We start from the raw sequence: 22,835 nt of genomic DNA on the forward strand, positions 1-22,835 counted from the left end.
CCACTGCCCCCCGCCTCCAAGTGCAATGCCCGGGTAAGAGCCTTGTCCCCAAAGACAGTGGCAGACAGGCATCTGGACAGGAGGGAGGGTCTGCACAGTGATCAGAGACCCTGCAGGGGTGCCCGCGCAGGTGTGCGAGCGGAGTCCGGGAGGGAGGCGGGGTCTGGGCCCGGCGGAAGTGGGGCCCCTTGCGGGGCGGCGCCCGGGCGGCGAGCAGTCGAGAAGTGGCCTCCCGGCGCGCTAGAGGCGCCCACCCGCCCGCACGGCCGCTCTGGCTGCGCGTCTCGGTGGCGGCCGGCGGGATGAGCGCCCGGGGGGGCGGCGGGCGAGGGGGCGGCTTCGGGCCGTCGGCGCTGGGCACCCGCGAGCAGTGAGTGTGGGCGGTGGGCGGGGGCGGCTTTGACGATCTGGGGAGCCCCCCTTTCATGGGGGCCTGATCTTGGGGTGCGGCGGGGGCGTGACTGGGGAGACCCCTGGAAGCGGGGCGGGGGGCGGCTTGAGCGCGGGGTGACCTGGGGAGGGTGCTGGGGGCTGTGTCCGTCTGTCTTGGGGCAGGGGGAGGGTGCTGAGGGCTGTGTCTGTCTGGGGACAGGGGGAGGGTGCTGAGGGCTGTGTCTGTCTGGGGACAGGGGGAGGGTGCTGAGGGCTGTGTCCGTCTGTCTGGGGACAGGGGGAGGGTGCTGAGGGCTGTGTCCGTCTGTCTGGGGGCAGGGGGAGGGTGCTGAGGGCTGTGTCCGTCTGTCTGGGGGCAGGGGGAGGGTGCTGGGGGCTGTGTCTGTCTGTCTGGGGGCAGGGGGAGGGTGCTGGGGGCTGTGTCTGTCTGTCTGGGGGCAGGGGGAGGGTGCTGGGGGCTGTGTCTGTCTGTCTGGGGGCAGGGGGAGGGTGCTGGGGGCTGTGTCTGTCTGGGGGCAGGGGGAGGGTGCTGGGGGCTGTGTCTGTCTGGGTAGGGGCAGGGGGAGGGTGCTGGGGGCTGTGTCCGTCTGTCTGGGGGCAGGGGGAGGGTGCTGGGGGCTGTGTCTGTCTGGGGGCAGGGGGAGGGTGCTGGGGGCTGTGTCTGGGTGGGGGCAGGGGGAGGGTGTTGAGGGCTGTGTCCGTCTGTCTGGGGGCAGGGGGAGGGTGCTGGGGGCTGTGTCCGTTTGGGTGGGGGCAGGGGGAGGGTGCTGGGGGCTGTGTCCGTCTGTCTGGGGGCAGGGGGAGGGTGCTGGGGGCTGTGTCTGTCTGGGGGCAGGGGGAGGGTGCTGAGGGCTGTGTCTGTCTGGGGGCAGGGGGAGGGTGCTGGGGGCTGTGTCTGTCTGGGTGGGGGCAGGGGGAGGGTGTTGAGGGCTGTGTCCGTCTGTCTGGGGGCAGGGGGAGGGTGCTGGGGGCTGTGTCCGTTTGGGTGGGGGCAGGGGGAGGGTGCTGGGGGCTGTGTCCGTCTGGGTGGGTGCAAGGGGAGGGTGCTGGGGGCTGTGTCCGTCTGGGTAGGGGCAGGTGGAGGGTGCTGGGGGCTGTGTCCGTCTGTCTGGGGGCAGGGGGAGGGTGCTGGGGGCTGTGTCCGTCTGTCTGGGGGCAGGGGGAGGGTGCTGGGGGCTGTGTCCGTCTGGGTAGGGGCAGGTGGAGGGTGCTGGGGGCTGTGTCCGTCTGTCTTGGGGCAGGGGGAGGGTGCTGGGGGCTGTGTCTGTCTGGGGGCAGGGGGAGGGTGCTGGGGGCTGTGTCTGTCTGGGTAGGGGCAGGGGGAGGGTGCTGGGGGCTGTGTCCGTCTGTCTGGGGGCAGGGGGAGGGTGCTGGGGGCTGTGTCTGTCTGGGTGGGGGCAGGGGGAGGGTGTTGAGGGCTGTGTCCGTCTGTCTGGGGGCAGGGGGAGGGTGCTGGGGGCTGTGTCCGTTTGGGTGGGGCAGGGGGAGGGTGCTGGGGGCTGTGTCCGTCTGGGTGGGGGTCGGGGGAGGGTGCTGGGGGCTGTGTCCGTCTGTCTGGGGGCAGGGGGAGGGTGCTGGGGGCTGTGTCTGTCTGGGGGCAGGGGGAGGGTGCTGGGGGCTGTGTCTGTCTGGGTGGGGGCAGGGGGAGGGTGCTGGGGGCTGTGTCTGTCTGGGGGCAGGGGGAGGGTGCTGGGGGCTGTGTCTGTCTGGGTAGGGGCAGGGGGAGGGTGCTGGGGGCTGTGTCCGTCTGGGGGCAGGGGGAGGGTGCTGGGGGCTGTGTCCGTCTGTCTGGGGGCAGGGGGAGGGTGCTGGGGGCTGTGTCTGTCTGAGTGGGGGCAGGGGGAGGGTGTTGAGGGCTGTGTCCGTCTGTCTGGGGGCAGGGGGAGGGTGCTGGGGGCTGTGTCCGTTTGGGTGGGGCAGGGGGAGGGTGCTGGGGGCTGTGTCCGTCTGGGTGGGGGCAGGGGGAGAGTGCTGGGGGCTGTGTCCGTCTGGGTGGGGGCCGGGGGAGGGTGCTGGGGGCTGTGTCCGTCTGGGTGGGTGCAAGGGGAGGGTGCTGGGGGCTGTGTCCGTCTGGGTAGGGGCAGGTGGAGGGTGCTGGGGGCTGTGTCCGTCTGTCTGGGGGCAGGGGGAGGGTGCTGGGGGCTGTGTCCGTCTGTCTGGGGGCAGGGGGAGGGTGTTGAGGGCTGTGTCCGTCTGTCTGGGGGCAGGGGGAGGGTGCTGGGGGCTGTGTCCGTCTGGGTTGGGGCAGGTGGAGGGTGCTGGGGGCTGTGTCCGTCTGTCTGGGGGCAGGGGGAGGGTGCTGGGGGCTGTGTCTGTCTGGGGGCAGGGGGAAGGTGCTGGGGGCTGTGTCCGTCTGGGTAGGGGCAGGGGGAGGGTGCTGGGGGCTGTGTCCGTCTGGGTGGGGGCCGGGGGAGGGTGCTGGGGGCTGTGTCCGTCTGGGTGGGTGCAGGGGGAGGGTGCTGGGGGCTGTGTCCTTCTGGGTGGGGGCCGGGGGAGGGTGGTGGGGGCTGTGTCTGTCTGTCTGGGGGCAGGGGGAGGGTGGTGGGGGCTGTGTCTGTCTGGGTGGGAGCAGGGGGAGGGTGCTGGGGGGAGAGATAGCCAGGGAATGATTAAGAGAGAAAGCTGTGCTTGCCCCAACAGGTGGGGAGTGGGGGCTTGAACCTGGGTCCTTGCCCACGGTGATGTATGCAGTCAATCACATGCACCACTGCCCGGCCCCAGAGCATTTTTAAAAAAATGCATGGAGTATGGCCCTAAGTGTCAACTCATCCTGCCCGTGAATGCCGTTTATTCTTCTTACAATTAAAATTTTTTAAATATATTTATTTTCCCTTTTGCTTCTCTCTTTTTTTAAATATATTTTTAAAGATTTTATTGATTTATTAAGGAGAAATACAGGAGAGAGAGAGAGAAATAACCAGACATAACTCTGGTACATGTGTTGCCAGGGATTGAACTCAGGACCTCATGCTTGAGAGTCTAGTGCCTTAGCCACTGCACCACCTCCTGGACCACTCTCTCTTGTTTTTTTTTTTTTATTGTTGTTGTAGTTATTGTTGTTCTTGATGTCGTCGTTGTTAGATAAGACAGAGAGAAATAGAGAGAGGAGGGTCATTGTTAGATAAGACAGAGAGAAATGGAGAGAGGAGGGGAAGACGGGGAGAGAAAGACAGACACCAGCAGACCTGCTTCACCGCCTGGGGCTCAAACCGGGATCCTTATGCCGGTCCCTGTGCTTCGAGTCACTTGCACTTAACCCGCTGCGCTACTGCCCGACTCCCCTCTTCTTATTTTTATCTTTCCACTTTATTGTATGTGGGTGGGGGGGGGGTTAACGGTTTACAGTACAGTTGTTGACACACCTTAAATTTTAAAGAGGTTTTATTTTTTCCTTTTGTTGTTAACATACATCATTTATTTTAGTGAGAAGGATACACAGAGAAAGATGCAGCACTGTTCAGCCATCACGCTTGCTGATGGTTGTGCTGGGGATTGAACCTGGGACCTTGGAGCCTCAGACTTGAAAGTCCTGCAGAACCGTTGTGGTATCTCCTCAGCCCCGATGTGTTTATTTGTAAGAGAGCAGAGCGTCCCTCAGCTCCGGTCTCGGCTGAGGATTGCCCTGGCCCTCTGATGAGCCGGGTGCACTTGCCGGTGCTGTAGGCTTTGGTGAGCGCTCCACTGTCGGCACGGTTTGCGCCAACTGCTTTGCTTTGCGCTTGACTCTGCAGCTGGGACTCTGTCTACGAGAGAGAGCTGCAGGCGTTCCAAGAATATGGCGATATGGGAGAAATCTGGTGAGTGAGGGGAGACGCTGGAATTCCGACCCAGGCACTGGTGAGTGCGGCCAGGTGTGTTTACCTGGGGTGGGGGGGCGGATGGTGGCACCAGGATTAAGCGCAGGGATCCTCATTGGAGCCCCGGCTCCCCACCTGCAGGGGGGTCACTTCACAAGCAGTGAAGCAGGTCTGCAGGTGTCTGTCTTTCTCTCCCTCTCTCTGTCTTCCCCTCTTCTCTCCATTTCTCTCTGTCCTGTCCAACAATGATGACATCAATAACAACAGCGATAAACTACAAGGGCAGCAAAAGGGGGAAAAAAAAGCCTCTAGGAGCAGTGAGTTCATAGTACAGGCTTCGAGCCCCAGCAGTAACCCTGGAGACCAAAAAAAAAGGAAGAGTTTATTCCAGGGTAAACCTAACAGTCTCAGGAACCTCGAACTGATTCAGGCCCCAGTACATAGATGTAAGTGATCTCCTTTCTCTGTCTCCTTTACAGCCCAGTTTTGTGTTTTTAAAATTATGCAGTTCTGGGTGGAGGGTAGATAGCATAATGGTTATGCAAAGAGACTCTCATGCCTGAGGCTCCAGGATCCCAGGTTCAATCCCCCTGAACATCATAAGCCAGAGCTGAACAGTGCTCTGGTGAAAAAATTAAAATAAATAAATAAATATTAAAAAATAAAATTATGCAGTTCTGGGCTGGACTCTAGGACGGCCCCAATACAGCTGTAAATCCCGACCCCAGCACTGCATAGTTTCATAGTGCATGTGGGGGTCAGGGAGGAGAGAGAGAGAGAGAGACAGACACTATAGACAAACAGAAGTACCTACTTCACCTTCTGTGGAGTTCTACTTGGCTCTGTTTTTATGTTCTTACCTGACTGGGGAGTGAACCCAGGGCCTTGCCTGTGGAAGGCATGTACTGTGCCTGCAGGGCACCTCCCTGACCCTAGTGACACAGTTTTATTTTGCTTCATACTATAGCTTTGGCTTATGTTGGTACTGGGGATTGAACCTGGAATCTGGGAGCCTGAGGAATGAAAGTTCTTTGCAGAACCATTATACTGTCTCCCAGCTCCTTAGTGACCGGCTTTTGTATTTGATGAGCATAGTAGGGAATTACTGTCATCCTATAATTATCCTTTTTCAATAAATGTTAAAACTGTATGCCACCAACATGGGTAAGTACTAATGTTTTCTTAAATATATTTATTTATTTTCCTTTTTGTTGCCTTTTTTTTTTAAATTTTTTTAATTTAAAAAAGTTTTTTTTTCCTCCAGGGTTATTGCTGGGCTCGGTGCCTGCACCATGAATCCACCGCTCCTGGAGGCCATTTTCCCCCCTTTTTGTTGCCCTAGTTGCAGCCTCGTTGTGGTTATTATTGCCATTGTTGACGTGGCTTTGTTGTTGGATAGGACAGAGAGAAATGGAGAGAGGAGGGGAAGACAGAGAGAGAGGGGGAGAGAAAGACAGACACCTGCAGACCCGCTTCACCGCCCGTGAAGCGACTCCCCTGCAGGTGGGGAGCCGGGGGCTCGAACCGGGATCCTGACGCCGGTCCCTGCGCTTTGCACCACGTGCGCTTAACCCACTGTGCCACCGTCCGACCCCCTTGTTGCCTTTTTTAAATTTTTTATCATTGTTGTGGTTATTATTGTTGTTATTGATGTCGTTGTTGCCAGACAGGACAGAGAGAAATGGAGAGAGGAGGAGAAGACAGGAGGAGAGAAAGACAGACACCTGCAGACCTGCTTCACCGCCTGTGAAGCGACTCCCCTGCAGGTGGGGAGTCGGGGCTCGAACCGGGATCCTTATGCCGGTGCTTGTGCTTTGCGCCCCCTGCGCTTAACCCGCTGCGCTACAGCCCGACTCCCTCTGTGAAAGACTTAACTGGAAATGTTGAGACACCTTTCGTGGACTGTACAGTTGTAACTTTCGCTGTGTCCCCTCTTGCTACTTGGTCACTTCCTTTAGCATGCCAGGTGAAAACTGCGACAGGGTCTAATCAGGTTATGCACCCCGCCCCCAAGAAGTGTTCCCAGAGAGGAGCAACAAACAGGCTGACTCTCTCTTTCCATTTCTTTCTTTAAATTACCGGAGCACCGCTCAGCTCTGGCTTATGGTGGTGCAAGGGATTGAACCTGGGACTTTGGAGCCTCAGGCGTGAGAGTGGGTTTGCGGAACCGTCATGCTGTCTCTCTGCCCGATTCTCTGTTTCTGACAGGTTCGGACAAGAGAGTATGGCTCGGCTGATACGGTGGATGCAGAGACACGGGATTCCACTGGACGCCTCGGTGCTTGACATCGGGACTGGAAATGGCGTCTTCCTGACTGAGCTTGTTGGTATTTCTAGTACTTGTGTGTTGTCGCTAGATTTCAAAGTGAGATTATAAAGATCTTGTCATTGAGAAGACTGTTCTCAAGGACTAAGGAGTCATCCCTCTCACACTGGAAGCCGCCTGGTGCGGGGGTGGGTGGGGGGCTGTGAGGCAAAAGCAAACGAGAAGCCAGGGGCCCCGGGTCCCCCTCGTGTCCCTTTCGGTGACGGCCTTGGGCCTTGACTTTGAACCAGGCATACCGTTGTTTTTTCTGGGCTTTCTTTCTTAAAACATGTACTTTCTGCCAGGTTTATCCTTCGGACTCGGTCTGTGTAATTCCACTGCTACTTGTGGAGACAGAGAGGGTGGAGTGTGAGAGAATATTGTGTAAGAAAAATGGTGCAGAGCCCTGCCCCGCTAGGGGAAGAGGGAAACAGGCTGGGGGTGTGGATCCACCTGCCAGCACCCGTGTCCGGTGGAGAAGCAGTTACAGAAGCCAGAACTTCCACCTTCTGCTCCCCTGAAGAATTTTGATCCATATTCCCAGAGGGGGAGGAATTTTAGGGGAAGATGACCAGAGGGTTCCCCCTCCCCCCTCCTCCATTCCATCGCGACCCGGAGAGAGAAGAGGAAAAAAGGAGGGACACTCGGAAGTAGTGACAGGTGTAGGGGTGACACAGAAAGAAAGAGAAGGCAGGGCTACAGAGAAAATGGGCAAAAGTGTTAAGTATAGATAGTTAACAAAAATGATAGTCGGAGCTCCAGTGGCGTAATCGGTTAGCGTGCGGTACTTATATGAAATGATAGTCAACCCACATCTGTGATCTTGCTAGAACCATGGCAGTTTCCAGTGGAAGGAACGGGGACACAATATGTGATGGCCTTAAATACTTCACAGACTAGAACAAAGCGTGTGTGGAGGACGGAAGTGCATGTTCAAGGTGCAAGCTGTGTCTTATTCCACCACGCTTCAGCGCTTAACTTTGCCTTTCATGCTCTAGGGAGGCACTGAAAGGATTCGAACTAATAGCCCACTTGGGTAGTGTAGTGTGCTGCTCTACCATGTGTGCACACCAGGCTCAAGGCTGCTTCAGTGCTGCGGCTCCCCCTGCCTGTTGCCTCTCCGTCTCTATCTGAAAGAAAAAAAAGAAATGTTTTGAACTGTGGATGTGATCAGGAAGATTTGTAGGAAGCAGTTTTGAAACACCGAGGTGTAGCATATCTGAGAGTACACAGATCAGAGCAGTGTGGCTTCATCAGTCAGCATCATCAACCCATACAGCTGTGGCCCTTATGAAGAAAGAGACCGTAGGTTCTAGAAACGCCCCTTGGCGTTCCCATCAGTCATTGGGGCTGGGGGCTTGAACTTGGATCCTTGCGCACTAATACACTTGTACCAGGTGAGCTGCTGCACAGCCCCACATTAACACTTTCTTATGGCGTATAGTTTGTAGTTTCCTGTTACACTTCGCAAGATTAACATACTGTAACTCTTCTGCATACGGCTCCATGAATTTTCTGTCCCAGTCAGAATGCAGGTGCCTCCTTCCAGAAAGCACTGAGGCCTTCCTGTGAGGCCCCTGGGACCCCAGTCTTCAGCCGCCTGTGTGCGGCCATTCGTTGTGTCTTTGAGAACGTGTAGGACGGAGTTGTGTGGTGTACAACACTGGGGGAGCAGCCTTGGCACTGCCATGTCTGTCCATCTCTGTCTCCTTACTTTTTATATATATATGTATTTATTTATTTTCCCTTTTGTTGCCATTGTTGTTTAACATTGTTGTGGTTATTGATGTCGTCGTTGTTGGCTAGGACAGAGAGAAATGGAGAGAAGAGGGGAAGACAGAGAGGGGGAGAGAAAGACAGACACCTGCAGACCTGCTTCACCACCTGGGAAGCGACTCCCCTGCAGGTGAGGCGCAGGGGGCTCGAACCGGGATCCTTATGCCGGTCCTTGCGCTTTACGACATGTGCACTTAACCCACTGCGCCACCACCCGACTCCGGAAAATACTGACTTTATGGGTGGGGGGTCAGACAGGGAAAGTGCAGGGAACAGAGGACGAGCCCCTCAGCCACGTGTCGGGCTGGGCGCGAGCCTGCGGCCTCACGTGGGCGAAGCGTGTGCTCTGCCCACTCCGCCGCCGCCCCAGCCAGTCGCGCCTTTGAATCTGGCTCGGCCCTTTCTTTCTCTCTAATCGCAGAGTCTCAGTGCTGTGCTCTTTTCGCTTTCTGCCCCTCTCCTTCACTTCCTGTTCAGCATCTTTGTTCTCCACGCGTCGGAGCTGGTACTGTACCGCGTTTCCTCTTATGTTCTTTCCTGTTGATACTTTTTTAAAAAAATTTTTTTTTATATTTATTTTATTTATTTATTCCCTTTTGTTGCCCTTGTTGTTTTATTGTTGTAGTTACTGATGTCGTTGTTGTTGGATAGGACAGAGAGAAATGGAGAGAGGAGGGGAAGACAGAGAGGGGGAGAGAAAGACAGACACCTGCAGACCTGCCTCAACGCCTGGGAAGCGACTCCCCTGCAGGTGGGGAGCCGGGGTTCGAACCGGGATCCTTATGCCGGTCCTTGTGCTTTGCGCCACCTGCGCTTAGCCCGCTGCGCTACAGCCCGACTCCCTTGTTGATACTTTCTATCTTACTTTCTTTTTCTTCTTTTTTTTGCTTTCAGGGTTATTGCCGGGGCTCGGTGCCTGCACTGCGGATCCACTGCTCCTGGCTGCCCTTTTTTTTCCCATTGTTGTTGTTGCTCTTATTGTTGCTGCTGTCGTTGTTGGATAGGACAGAGAGAAATGGAGAGAGGAGGGGAAGACGCAGACGGGGAGAGAAAGACAGACACCAGGGCCAGGTAGGGGAGCACCTGACTGAGCTCACGTGTTAGAATACGCAAGGACCCAGGTTCAAGTCCCTGTCCCCACCCTCAGGGAGAAAGCTTTGCAAATGGTGAAGCAGGACTGCAGGTGTTTCTGTGTCTCTCTCCCTCTCTCTCTCTCTCCCATCCCTCTTGATTTCTGGCTGTCTCTATCAAATAAATAAAGATTTTAAAAAAGAGAGAGGGGGCTCGAACCAGGATCCTTACGCTGGTCATTTTGTTTTGTGCCATGTGCACTTAACTCACTGCACTACTGCCTGGCCCACCATTTCTTATTTTATTTTTTTATATATTTACTTGTTTTGTATAGAGACAGAGGAATTGAGAGGGAAGGGAGAGAGAGACCTGCAGCACTCTTGAAGCTTCCTCCCTGCAGGTGGGGACCAGGGGCTCAAACCTGGGTCCTCGTGCATTGCAACATGTGCGCTCAACCAGGTGCGCCCCCACCTGGCCCCCCTTTTTTTTGCCTCCAGGGTTATCGCTGGGGCTTGGTAACAGCACTACGAAACCGCTGCTCCTGGAGGCCTTTTTTTTTTTCTTTCATTTTATTGGCTAGGACAGAGAAATTGAGAGTGGGAGGGGGTAAGAGAATGACAGAGCAGAGCCACCTGCTGACCTGTGTCACCGCTTGTGCGGTGACCCATTCTGTGGGGTCGGTCCCTCAGTAAGGGATGCGGGGCAGGCAGAGAACTTGAGACCGCATTGTACTTGGCAACTTGGTCTTCAGATTGCCGTGAATCGACTGGTCTGAAAACGTTCTGTGTAGCAACGGGTGGGAGCTCTCGTCACAGGCTGCGGGTCCCCTCAGTGGGCTCACGGCCACAGAGCTCCAGCCTTCAGATGCTTGACTTTCGTAACCCTCTCTCGCCATATTAATTTGACCTGCCCAACTTACCTCACACTTTTAAGATTTAATTATTTGTTGGTAAGAGAGAGGAGAAGGGGAAAGGGAGAAGGAGAGGAAGAGAAAGAACGTGAGACATCACTCTGGTACTTGTTGTACCTACCAGGGATTGAACTCAGGACCTCATGCTTGAGAATCTAGTGCTTTATTCACTGTGCCACCTCCTGAACTACCCTTACAGTCCTCTCCCCTTTAGTAGAGAGCTTTTGGTATGTATGAAATATGTTTTAAAGAAGTGAAATGGTGGGGGCCGGGCAGTAGCTCAGCGGGTTAAGCGCATGTGACGCAAAGCGCAAGGATCCTGGTTCGAGCCCCCGGCTCCCCACCTGCAGGGGAGTCGCTTCCCAGGCGGTGAAGCAGGTCTGCAGGTGTCTGTCTTCCTCTTCCCCCCTCTGTCTTCCCCTCCTCTCCCCATTTCTCTCTGTCCTATCCGACAACGAGCAAAATCAACAACAACAATAATAACCATAACAAGGCTACAACAGCCAGGGCAACAAAAGGGGGGAGAAATGGCCTCCAGGAGCGGTGGATTCATGGTGCAGACACTGAGCCCCAGCAATAACCCTGGAGGCAAAAACAAAAAAGTGAAATACTGTATAAAAGAAGGTCGTAAATAATCAGTGACCCCAAAGCGGCAAGCTGTGGTGAGAACTGTGTTGGTTTTCCGTGTTTGGGGGGCTTGGCGGGGAGGAGCTCAGGCACTGAGCTCCTGTGGTGATGGGTGTGGTGTGGCACCGCCCGTCTACATTTCATGGCCGTCGCGTGAACCACTGTGAAGTCACGGACAGAGCTGGCAAGAGAGCTCACTTTGTATTTCCTCTGTCATGGGCACAACCCAGGAAGCTTCAGCGCTGCGCTCTCTCTCTGTCGCTTTCTATCTTTCTTGATTTTGAAGTTAGAGCTTAATTGAGTAATAGTTCACAGTGTAGTCCCCCCCACTCCCGTCACCAAAGGTCTGCGCCCCCCCTCCAGTTCTCCCATCTCACAGTCTTAGATGGAGGTCAGCATTTTCCCCCCTCCATATTTACTTGTTCAATTCTTATATCCTGCACGCGAGTGAGGCCATTGAGTAGTTGTCCTCTCCCTCCTTACTCGCTTCACTAAGCATCTATCTTTCTAGCGGAAAAAGTCAGTGATGGGTCCCTGGGTGGGGCCGCACCTGGTGGAGCGCACATGTTACAGTGCACAAGGACCCAGGTTTGAGCCCCCGGTCCCCACCTGTTGCTGAGGAGTTATTCTGCACTCTCTTCTCCGCGGTGTAGCCCGACACCAGACCGCCACAACAACACCCACCTGCAGGGGGAAAGCTTTGCGAGTGGTGCAGCAGGGTTGCAGGTCTCTCTGTCTCTCTCCCTCTCTTGTTTTCCCTTCCTCTTGGCTTCTGGCTGTCTCTGTCCAATAAATCAAGATAATAATGAAAAAACAGTGAATGATAATAACTGGTGGATAATTGCACAATTTACAGCTATACAGAAAGAAAGCATTAAATCAAGAACTCATTACATATGCATTTAATTTGTTCATATTAAGTATGTTAAGTAAAAGTTACGATAGATTTATGTGTGAATCAGAGCATATCAGCATCAGAAGTTAGTATTACAGTTTTTCTACTTGAGGGCATAAATCTACACATATTCTCACTATCTTTGAGAAAATGAGTTTCCTTTGGAGAAAGAATCGAATACTAGAAAAGCAAACAGATTGTAATATAAATTTAAACATTAAATTTCTATCAGAATGTAGAAATGTAGAATGTACATTTCAACACTGTAGATTATTAGATAAGTAATATAACTTGATCTATTAAAAATAAACAGAACACTCCCAGGCCTAAAAGTATATCATTTCATAGGCATAGCATCTTTTTTTTTTTTTTTTTTTTTTGCCTCTAGGGTTATTGCTGGGCTCAGTGCCTGCACCATGAATCCACTGCTCCTGGAGGCCATTTTTCCCCCCTTTTGTTGCCCTGGCTGTTGTAGCCTTGTTGTGGTTATTATTGATGTCATTTGTTCTTAGATGGGACAGAGAGAAATGGGGAGAGGAAGGGAAGACAGAGTGGGGGAGAGACAGACAGACACCTGCAGACCTGCTTCACTTCCTGTGAAGTGACTCCCCTGCAGGTGGGGAGCCGGGGCCTCGAACTGGGATCCTTCCGCTGGTCCTTGCACTTCGCACCACCTGCGCTTAATCCACTGTGCTACTCTCGACCCCCAGGCATAGCATCTTATTAAAACTTTTTAAAAAAAAATTTATTTTTTTAAACATTGACAAAACCATAGGATAAGAGGGGTACAACTTCACACAATTCCCACCACCAGACCTCTGTATCCCATCCCCTTCCCTTTGTATGTTAACTTTTTTTAAAAAAAGATTTTATTTATTTATTCATGAGAAAGATAGGGAGAGAGAGAAAGAACCAGACATCACTATTGAACTCAGGATCTTATGCTTGAGAGTCCAATGCTTTATCCACTGTGCCACCTCCTGGACCACATATGTTAACACACTTCTTAAAACTTTTTAAGCCCATGTTCATAATGATTTCTCTGTCTCTAGGCAAAATCCGGCTTCACTAACATTACTGGCATTGATTATTCTGCTTCTGCAATCCAGCTTTCTGAGCAGATCATAGAGAGAGAAGGCTTGTCGGGCATTACGTTGAAGGTAACTTACTGCTCTCATTGCTATTTTCATTTGTAAATTAGGTCACATGTTTAAATGTTTTTTTTTAATTTAAATTATTTCTTTATTGGGGAATTAATGTTTTACATTCAACAGTAAGTACAATAGTTTGTACATGCAGAACATTCCCCAGATTCAACATGTTTAAATGTTTTAAAGTGTTTCAGTTTGTTGACATCTTTTATTTATTTATTTTTAAAAGATTTTGCTTATTAATGAGAAAGATAGGAGAGCGAGAGAGAGAACCAGACATTATTCTGGTACAGGTGCTACCAGGGATTGAACTCAGGACCTCAAACTTTAAAGTCCAATGCTGGGAGTCAGATGGTAGTGCTGTGGTTAACAGTAACAATAGTAACAACTACAATAATAACTACAACAATAATAAAAAAAAAGGGGCAGTGAAAGTCCAGTGCTTTATCCATTGCGCCACCTCTTGGACCACAAGACTAGTTTATTTTTGTGTCCTTTGAGATGATGATTCGACATTCAGATTTCTAGCCCAGATAGCTCCTCTAAGTCATTTATGTACATTTTGCACATTTTACACTTTGACTTGGCTGCATAATGAGGCACTTCTCAGTCCTCGTGTGCATGGCAGTGCAGACACCCTGCCCAGTGAGCTCTCTCTCGGACCCTCTCACCTTCAGTCTCTGTTTTGTTTTGTTTTTATTGGGGACAATATGTACAGTTATTGATTCTCCTCGAATCTTACATCCTTTTGATTTTCTTTCCCTTTATTTTGTTCACTTGTGAAAATTCTCTGTGGGAAATAGTTGGTGTGGGGCGGGGGTAGATAGTGTAATGGTGATGCAAAGAGATTCTCATGCCTGACGCTCCAAAGTCCCAGGTTCACTCCCCTGTACCACCATCAACCAGAGCTGTGTTCTGGTTAAAAAAAGAAGAAAGAGGGAGTCGGGCGGTAGCACAGCAGGTTAAGCGCAGGTGGCGCAAAGCGCAAGGACCAGCATAAGGATCCCGGTTCGAGCCCCCGGCTCCCCACCTGCCGGGGAGTCGCTTCACAGGCGGTGAAGCAGGTCTGCAGGTGTTGGTCTTTCTCTCCCCCTCTCTGTCTTCCCCTCCTCTCTCCATTTCTCTCTGTTTTATCTGACAATGACGACAACATAATAACTACAACAATACAACAACAAGGGCAATAAAAGGGAATAAATAAATATTAAAAAAAGAAGAAAATAGTTGGTGTGTCACTTTGTACCTGTGTGATTCCACTGTGCCAGGTAGACTCCTTTTCTCTCTTTTAATTCCAGAGAGAGAGAGAGAGAGATGACTGCCAGGAGCAGTGGATTCGCATTGCAGGCACTGAGCCCCAGCGATAACCCTGGAGGCAAAAAAAAATGTGGGAGGCTGGGCATTGGTGCGCCTGGTTAAGGGCACACATTATCATGTGCATTGACCTGTGTTCAAGCCTCTGCTCCCACCTGCAGGGACAAGGTTCACAGCTAGTGAAGCTAGTCCGGCAGGTATTTCTTTCTCTCTCCCTTTTTGTTTTTGTATTTATTTATTTTCCCTTTTGTTGCCCTTGTTGTAGTTATTGTTGTTGTTGTTGATGTCATTGTTGTTGGATAGGACAGAGAGAAATGGAGAGAGGAGGGGAAGACAGAGAGGGGGAGAGAAAGACAGACACCTGCAGACCTGCTTCACCGCCTGTGAAGCGACTCCCCTGCAGGTGGGGAGCCAAGGGCTCGAACCAGGATCCTTCTGCTAGTCCTTGCACTTTGCTGGGGGCTTGAACTCAGGTCCTTGTGCATGGTTCTCAGTGCGCTTAACCCGCTGCGCTACAGCCCAACTCCCTTTTTTTTTTCCTTAATTATCCTTGTTTATTGGATAGAGACAACCAGATATCAAGAGGGAACGGGTTGATAGAGATTTGGAATGGCCAAGAGACACTGTCACCCCCCACCCCCCTCAGTTTTAATGATGTTAGAATGAAAATACGTTTCCTATACATAAAATGCCATTATTGCTAATAGGCCCTTTAATTTGAAACATTTTACAGATTGTCACTTGAATTCAGTAAAGTTTGTGTGTTGATTATTCTCAGTGCTGTTTGTCGTTGTTTTTTTAATATAGGTAGAAGACTTTCTGAATCTTTCCACAGAGCTGTCTGGATTTCATATTTGCATTGACAAAGGGACTTTTGATGCCATCAGCCTTAATCCTGAAAATGCAGCTGAGAAGAGGAAGCAGTATGTGAAAGCTCTGTCTCAGGTGTTGCAGCTGAAAGGCTATTTCCTGATCACCTCATGTAACTGGACCAAGGAGGAGCTGCTGGAGGAATTCGGTGCCGGTAGGTGACCGTGTGTGTGAACGTGTGCGTGTCTGCTGGAGGATTCAGTGCGGTAGGTGACTGTGTGTGACCGTGTGCGTGTCTGCTGGAGGATTCAATGCGGTAGGTGACTGTGTGTGAATGTGTGCATGTCTGCTGGAGGATTCAGTGCAGTAGGTGACCGTGTGTGTGTGTGTGTGTGTGTGTGTGTGTGTGTGTGTGAATGTGTGCGTGTCTGCTGGAGGATTCAGTGCAGTAGGTGACCGCGTGTGTGAATGTGTGCTTGTCTGCTGGAGGATTCAGTGCGGTAGGTGACCGTGTGTGTGTGTGAACGTGTGCATGTCTGCTGGAGGATTCAGTGCGGTAGGTGACCGTGTGTGTGTGTGAACGTGTGCATGTTTGCTGGAGGATTCAGTGCGGTAGGTGACCGTGTTTGTGTGTGTGTGTGTGATGTGTCTGCTGGAGGATTCAGTGCGGTAGGTGACCGTGTGCGTGTCTGCTGGAGGATTCAGTGCGGTAGGTGACCGCGTGTGTGAATGTGTGCTTGTCTGCTGGAGGATTCAGTGCGGTAGGTGACCGTGTGTGTGACCGTGTGTGTGTCTGCTGGAGGATTCAGTGCGGTAGGTGACCGTGTGTGTGTGTGACCGTGTGCGTGTCTGCTGGAGGATTCAGTGCGGTAGGTGACCGTGTGTGTGAATGTGTGCATGTCTGCTGGAGGATTCAGTGCGGTAGGTGACCGTGTGTGTGTGGCCGTGTGCGTGTCTGCTGGAGGATTCAGTGCGGTAGGTGACCGTGTTTGTGTGTGTGTGTGTGTGAACGTGTGCGTGTCTGCTGGAGGATTCAGTGCGGTAGGTGACCGTGTGCGTGTGACCGTGTGTGTGTGACCGTGTGTGTGTGACCGTGTGCGTGTGACCGCGCGTGTGACCCTGTGTGTGACCGCGCGTGTGACCGTGTGCGTGTGTGACCGCGCGTGTGACCGCGTGTGTGACCGTGCGTGTGTGACCCTGCGTGTGACCCTGTGTGTGACCGCGCGTGTGACCGTGTGCGCGCCTCACTCGGGCTTACTGGACTTTGACAAGTGTTCTTCCCCCTCTGCTGCTCCGGAGTTTTCTTTTGCAATTTCTGTGCGGTTGAACCGCCTGCTTCTTTTCTCTGTTAATAACTGCGGTCCTACTTCTGTCTTTGCAAAGAACAAGGAAATAATGTTGGTTTGGATCCAGAGTCCTTTTACAAATTTTCCAAGAAACCCTGGCAGCTTAGTACTACGATTTATATGATCCTGTACAAATCAAATTCTTCATTTAAATGAGACAGTCTATTATTTAAAGGGCCACACTAAGAAAGCACACACATCATACTTCTGATTGCAGCGCGGCATTTCCTGTTAAGCAGTGAAAGAGCAGTGGTCATGGAAACATACCTAGCTAGAGCGTCATTGTCATAGGCCCTTCATATGTGTTCTCATGGTCATTGAGACACCTGGGACTTGAATTTTTTTTAATATTTAAATATTTATTCCCTTTTGTTGCCCTTGTTTTTTTTTTTAGTTTGTTGTTTATATTTAATTATTTTCCCTTTTGTTGTCCTTTTTTTTAGTTGTTGTAGTTATTATTGTGTTGTTAGTGATGTCGTTGTTGCTGCATAGGACAGACCGAGATGGAGAGAGGAGGGGAAGACAGAGGGGGAGAGAAAGACAGACACCTGCCGACCTGACTCCCCAGCAGGTGGGGGTTGGGGGCTCGAACCGGGATCCTTATGCCTGTCTTTGTGCTTTGGGCTATGTGTGCTTAACCCACTGTGCTACCGCCCGACCCCCACCTTTTTTTTTTTCCTTTCTATTTTTATTTTACAGGACAGAGAGAAATTGAGATGGGAGGGGAAGATAGTGGAGGGAGGGAGAAAGAGAGACACCTGCAGACCTGCTTCACCACTTGTGAAGTGCCCCTGCTTCAGGGGGGGAGTCGAGGCTCAAACCTGGGTCCTTGTGTTTAGTACTATGTGCGCTTAACTGGGTGCGGCACCGCCCGGCCCCCCCAAGAGATAGTTTGACGCTTACTCCTACAGTGCATAGTCATTTGGGGGACTGTACCTTGGAATCTACAATTAGACTTTTTTACTTTTGAATCAAAGTAGTATTTATGTTAATATTCCTTTTAAAATACTTTATTCATTTATTATTGGATAGAGACAGAGAACTTGAAAGGGGGGAGATAGAGAGGGAGAGAGAGAGAGACAGACACCTGCAGCCCTGCTTCACCATTTGTGAAGCTTTCCCCCTGTAGGTGGGGTCTGGAGGTTTGAACCTGGGTCCTTGTGCACTGTAATGTGTGTGCTTAACCAGGTACATCACTGCCTGGTTCCTCTAAGAAGTATTTGCAGTCGCAAAGAATGTGTGTTTTCAGGGTCGAATGTTAGTAAATGACATGATACTTAATTTGTGGCGAGTTTTTGTTTTTTTTTTCTTCTTGCTACTGTTTTTACTGGGACTTTGTGCCTACATGATTTCACCACTCTCAACTCCCTTCAAACTAAATCTGTCTCTGTGTCTTTGTCTTTAGACAGAGGGTGAGAGGCAGGGCACATGGGAGAGAGAGAGGGGAAGAGAAGTGTAGGTAAGACACCACAGCACTGCTCCCCTGCTCATGAAGCTTCTTCCCTTGCTTGGTACTCCCATCCCCATGTGGTGGCTGGGGACTTGAACTCAGGTCCTTGCGCATGGTTCTGAGTGCAGTCTCCTGGGTGAGCTGTCTCCTGACACTCTGTGTGGAGCTACTTTGTTCCTCAGTTGCCGCAGTGGGGAAGGCATTCTCGACCGGGCCGTGTCATAGACACTTCCTCTAGCTGACCAGGCCGTACGTAGGCGGCGGAAGGAAGAGCCCGTCACACATGCCCTCAGTGCTTCCTCAGTGGCCGAGGCAGGCCTCAAGTGACTGTCACCGCATTGCTGTTGCCTCTGGAGAGCCAGAATCACATGTGATTTACTGTCTTTTATTCTGTGTCATATAATTTTATTATCTCCCACGGTAAAAGTTGTTTGTTTTGGACCTGCCAGGGCCCCCTATCAGCCGCCTTTCCCTCTTCTCAGAGCTGACAGTTTCCATAAATGTTCAGAGCGACTTGTGTGAAGAGCAGACTCTCAAATGTCTTAAATGTTGGCGCTTCCTTTTCTTCTCACAGCACCAGACAAAAACATATTTGTTGTCTGTCCCTGATAATGAGGAACAGACTTCAGCCTAGTAAAAGATTGCCCAAGAATGTGTTTGTGTCTGAGAACTACAGAGTAAACTCTGCAACTTCTTTGTATTATTACTATTATTATTTTTATATTTATTTTCCCTTTTGTTGCCCTTTTTGTTTTTTTCATTGTTGAAGTTGTTGTTATTGATGTCGTCGTTGTTGGATAGGACAGAGAGAAATGGAGAGAGGAGGGGAAGACAGAGAGGGGGAGAGAAAGACAGACACCTGCAAACCTGCTTCACCGCCTGCGAAGCGACTCCCCTGCAGGTGGGGAGCCGGGGCTCAAACCGGGATCCTCACGCCGGTCCTTGTGCTTCGCACCACCTGCGCTTAACCCGCTGCACCACCGCCCGACTCCCGCTCTTAAACTTCTGTTCAGTGTGAGGCACTAGCGCCAGATTGAAAATCAGCAAAATATCACAGCGGGAAATGGTAAAGAAATAATCCAGGGTGGATGGTGGTGCACCTGGCTAACACACATAGTACCAAGTGCAAGCACCTACACTAGGACCCGGGTTCGAGCTTCTGCTCCCCATCTGCAGGGAGCACGTTGTGGGGTGCAGAAGGTGGGGTCTGGCTTCCGTAACTGCTTCCCCGCTGAACATGGTGCCGACAGGTGTGACTGGGCCCTCACGTGTGGTAGTTCGCGCTCTCTACCAGATGAGCCACTGCCTGGCCCTGTTAATTGTGTGTGTGTGCTTAATTATATATATATTAATTTTTAAAATTTTTAATTGACTTAATGATCAGTAAGACTGTAGGAGAAGGGGGGGGGGGTACAAGTCCACACAGTTCCCACCGCCGGAGTTCCGTATTCATCCCTTCCATCGGAAGTTTTCCTAATGCCTCTGGAAGTATGGACCCAGGATCATGGTTCCTTGCCTCTCCAGACCCTTCATTAGTTCCTTCTGGGTCTTAATCTCTGGTTATAAACTCTTCTTAAATCTGTTATTATTTGTGGTCTGGCAGGTGGCGCAGTGGTAAAGCTTTGGACTCTCAAACATAAGGTCCTGAGTTCGATCCCCGGCAGCACATGTGCCAGAGTGATGTCCGGTTCTTTCTCTCTCTTCCTATCTTTCTCATTAATAAATAAATAAAGAAAATCTTTTGAAATTTTTGTTACTATTATTTTAATTTTTTTTATTGGATAGAGACAGAGAAATCCAGAGGGAAGGGGAGATAGATAGGGAGAGAGGAAGCGAGAGACACCTGCAGCCCTGCTTCACCACTTGTGAAGCTTTCCCCCTGCAGGTAGGGGCCAGGGGTTTGAACCTGGATCCTTGCACTTTGTAACATGTAACACGGAGCCACCACCTGGCTCCCTGTTTTTAAGATTTATTAGCATGAGAGAGAGGGAGAGAGAACCAGGATCTGACTCTGACACATACAGTGCTGGGCTCAAACTCAAACCCTCAGAGACTGCCTCTGAAACTACAGAAACTCAACTCCCCTTCTCCTCCCCTCCCCTCCCTTCCCCTCCCCTCCCCTCCCCTCCCCTCCCTTCCCTTCCTTTCCCTTCCTTTCCCTTCTTTCATCTTTCTTTCTTTCCCAGAGCACTGACCAGCTCTGGTTTATGCTGGTTTAGGGGACTGAACCTGGGACTTTGGGAGCCTCGGGCATGAGAGTCAGTTTGCAGAACCATTATGCTGTCTCCCCTCACTCTTATCTTTTCTACAAGTTTAATTGTGGTAAAATGTAGCATCACACTTACATAACTGGTTTCAGCACGTCAGGGTCCGATTGTGTGGTACTAGGCGCGGTCACATCAGGCCACACTGCTGCACCGCCACTGCCGTCGCCGCCACCCCTCTCCAGAACTCTTGGTCACTGCAGGGCTGACTTTGCAACGTGCCGTCCTGAGTCTGACCCCTGGTGTCTGATTCTTTCTCTTCCAGCTCTCTCATAAATAAATACACAAATCTTTTTTTTTTTACTTTCTTTATCTCTGGGGTTGGTGCCTGAGCTATGAATCCACTGTTCCCAGTAGCCATTTTTTCATTTTTTTTCTTTCTGATTTTTATTAAATAGGACAGAGAGACTGAGAGAGGAGGAGGAGATAGAGAAGGGAAGAGAAAATACCTGCAGACCCGCTTCAGCACTCGTGAGGCGACCCCCCTGCAAGTGGGGAAGAAGGGCTTGAACCTAGGTTCTTGTGCTTGGTAATACGTATGCTTAACCAGGTGCGCACCACCTGACCCCCATAAATAAATCTTTTTTTTTTTTTTTAAAAAAGTGGTCCAGGAGGTGGCACAATAGATAAAGCATTAGACTCTCAATCCGTGTTCAGCCCGAGGCAGCATATGTACCAGGGTGATGTCTGTTTGTCTCTCTCCCTCCTATATTTCTCATTAATAAAATAAAATTTGCACCCCATAAAGATCCTGGGTCCAGACTCCCGGAGGGATAAAAATCAGGGAAGCTTCCACTGGAGGGAATGGGACATGGGACTCTGGTGGTGGGAACTGTGTGGACCTATACTCCTGTTATCTTGCAAACTTGCTCATCAGTATTAAATCACTAATAAGACATTAAAAAAAAAAAAGCAAGGTGGTGAAGTAGGCTAAAGCAGATGACGAAAAGGAAGGAATGGTGGACGGAAAGCAGGAGGGGAGGGGTGGTTGGGAGGCCTCTTTCCTGTAATTATTTTCACCTCTTGTGGAGTTCTCCCTCCCTGCAGTTATTTTTCTTCTTCTACTCCTCCTTTCTAATAAAAGATTTATTTCTTTATTACTGAGAGAAAGAGAGAGAGAGCAGCTCTCGATGCTTCCAGTATGAGATGCCAGGGATTGAACTCAGGCCCCTGTGTCTGCAGGTCAGGTGCTCTGTGTCTGGGCTCAATTTTTTGGGTCATTCCCCAGTTCTCGATCCTGCCTGTTCCTAGTTACGCTCAAAAGTTTTTGTATGTTTACATGTTCAATAGAATTGAAAAATCATTAATGAAAAGCAGTCTCTCTTGTGGTGCAAAGCGCAAGGACTGGCGTAAGGGTCCCAGTTCGAGCCCCTGGCTCCCCACCTGCGAGGGGAGTCTAAAAAATAAAAATAAATGAATAAATAAGTAGTCTCTTTAAAATTTTTTCTTCTTATTATCTTTATTTATTGGGTAGAGACAGCCAGAAAGCGAGAGGGAAGGGAGTGATAGAGAGGGAGAGAAACAGGGAGACACCTGCCTCGCCACTTACAAAGCTTTTCCCCTTGCAGTTGGGGACTGGGGGCTTGAACCCAGGTCCTTAAGCATTGTAACATGTACTCAACCAGATGCACCACCAGCCAGCCCCATAATCTCCATTTAGAATTTAGAATCACCTTGTCTCCCAGTGTGTATATTGTTGGGGGTTAGGCGGTAACGCAGCCGGTTAAGCGCACGTGGTGCCAAGCATAAGTACTTGAGGATCCCGGTTCGAACCCCTGGCTCCCCACCTGCAGGGGAGTCGCTTCACAGGCAGTGAAGCAGGTCTGCAGGTGTCTGTCTTTCTCTTCTCCTCTCTGTCTTCCCCTCCTCTCTCCATTTCTCTCTGTCCTATCCAACAACAACAGCACTGACAATAATAATGACAACAACAAGGGTAACAAAGTGGGAAAAATAGCCTCCAGGAGCAGTCAGGTCAGGTGCTCTGTGTCTGGGCTCAATCTTTGGGGTCATTCCCCAGTTCTTGGTCCTGTCTGTTCCTAGTTACACTCAAAAGTTTTTGTGTATTTACATGTTCACAGTGCAGGCATTGAGTCCCAGCAATAACCCTGGGGGCAAAAAAAAAAAGTGTATTTTTGACGCCAGTTTCCATTAACTGTGGAATGAAGTTCCTAGTGAAAGTGTTTTCATTTTCTGCTACAGGATTTGAACTTTTGGAAGAGCTTCCAACACCTCAGTTCAGCTTTGGAGGCAGATCTGGGAACAGCGTAGCAGCACTGGTTTTCCAAAAAGCCTGAGGCTTCTCATTGGACGCGCCCAGCCCGCTCTTTCCAGAAACTATCGGTCAAAGCAGACCTGACAAGTGCAAGTACTGAGAAATGCTCAGTAAGTACCCAGGATGGTACAGGCGCTGTGCAGATACAAGCAACTAGAGAAAACAGCAAGGAAGTGATTGGGCTCGCGGATTTGATGAAGAAGAATTAAAAGTTTCCCTTTGTGCTTGCAATGTCAGCATTTTTCTTTCTGCTAGAGAAGAATAATCCCAATAACAGATGCACGGTTCAAGATTACAGAGCAGGGAGTGAATGTCCAGAAAACATACCGTCTATATTTTTGTTCATTTGAATGTGGCTACTTAAGAAGCACCGACAAGACTATCCCGGGGGACCGGGTGGCGGCGCACCTGGTTGAGCGCATGTATTACAGTGCGCAAGGACCTAGGTTTGAGCCCC

General features: G+C 50.9%; 1 protein-coding gene across 3 annotated transcripts; it reads left to right on the forward strand.

Moving 5' to 3' along the window:
- The first annotated feature begins 239 nt into the window (after positions 1-239).
- Positions 240-22,601, forward strand: EEF1AKMT2 (EEF1A lysine methyltransferase 2). 3 transcript variants are annotated; one of them, XM_060171100.1, is made up of 6 exons: positions 240-370; positions 4,125-4,190; positions 6,399-6,513; positions 12,827-12,934; positions 15,044-15,260; positions 22,306-22,601. In XM_060171100.1, exons 1-6 carry the CDS (start codon positions 303-305, stop codon positions 22,398-22,400), a joined length of 669 nt encoding a protein of 222 aa, XP_060027083.1. In that variant the 5' UTR covers positions 240-302; the 3' UTR covers positions 22,401-22,601. The 3 variants fall into 3 exon arrangements, with proteins under 3 accessions (XP_060027083.1, XP_060027085.1, XP_060027084.1); XM_060171102.1 differs by having other exon boundaries at positions 354-370; positions 4,125-4,230; XM_060171101.1 differs by lacking the exon at positions 240-370 and adding an exon at positions 3,057-3,169.
- The last annotated feature ends 234 nt before the right edge of the window (positions 22,602-22,835 follow it).

Source organism: Erinaceus europaeus, chromosome 14 (genome assembly GCF_950295315.1).
Source record: "Erinaceus europaeus chromosome 14, mEriEur2.1, whole genome shotgun sequence".
NCBI lineage: Eukaryota > Metazoa > Chordata > Mammalia > Eulipotyphla > Erinaceidae > Erinaceus > Erinaceus europaeus.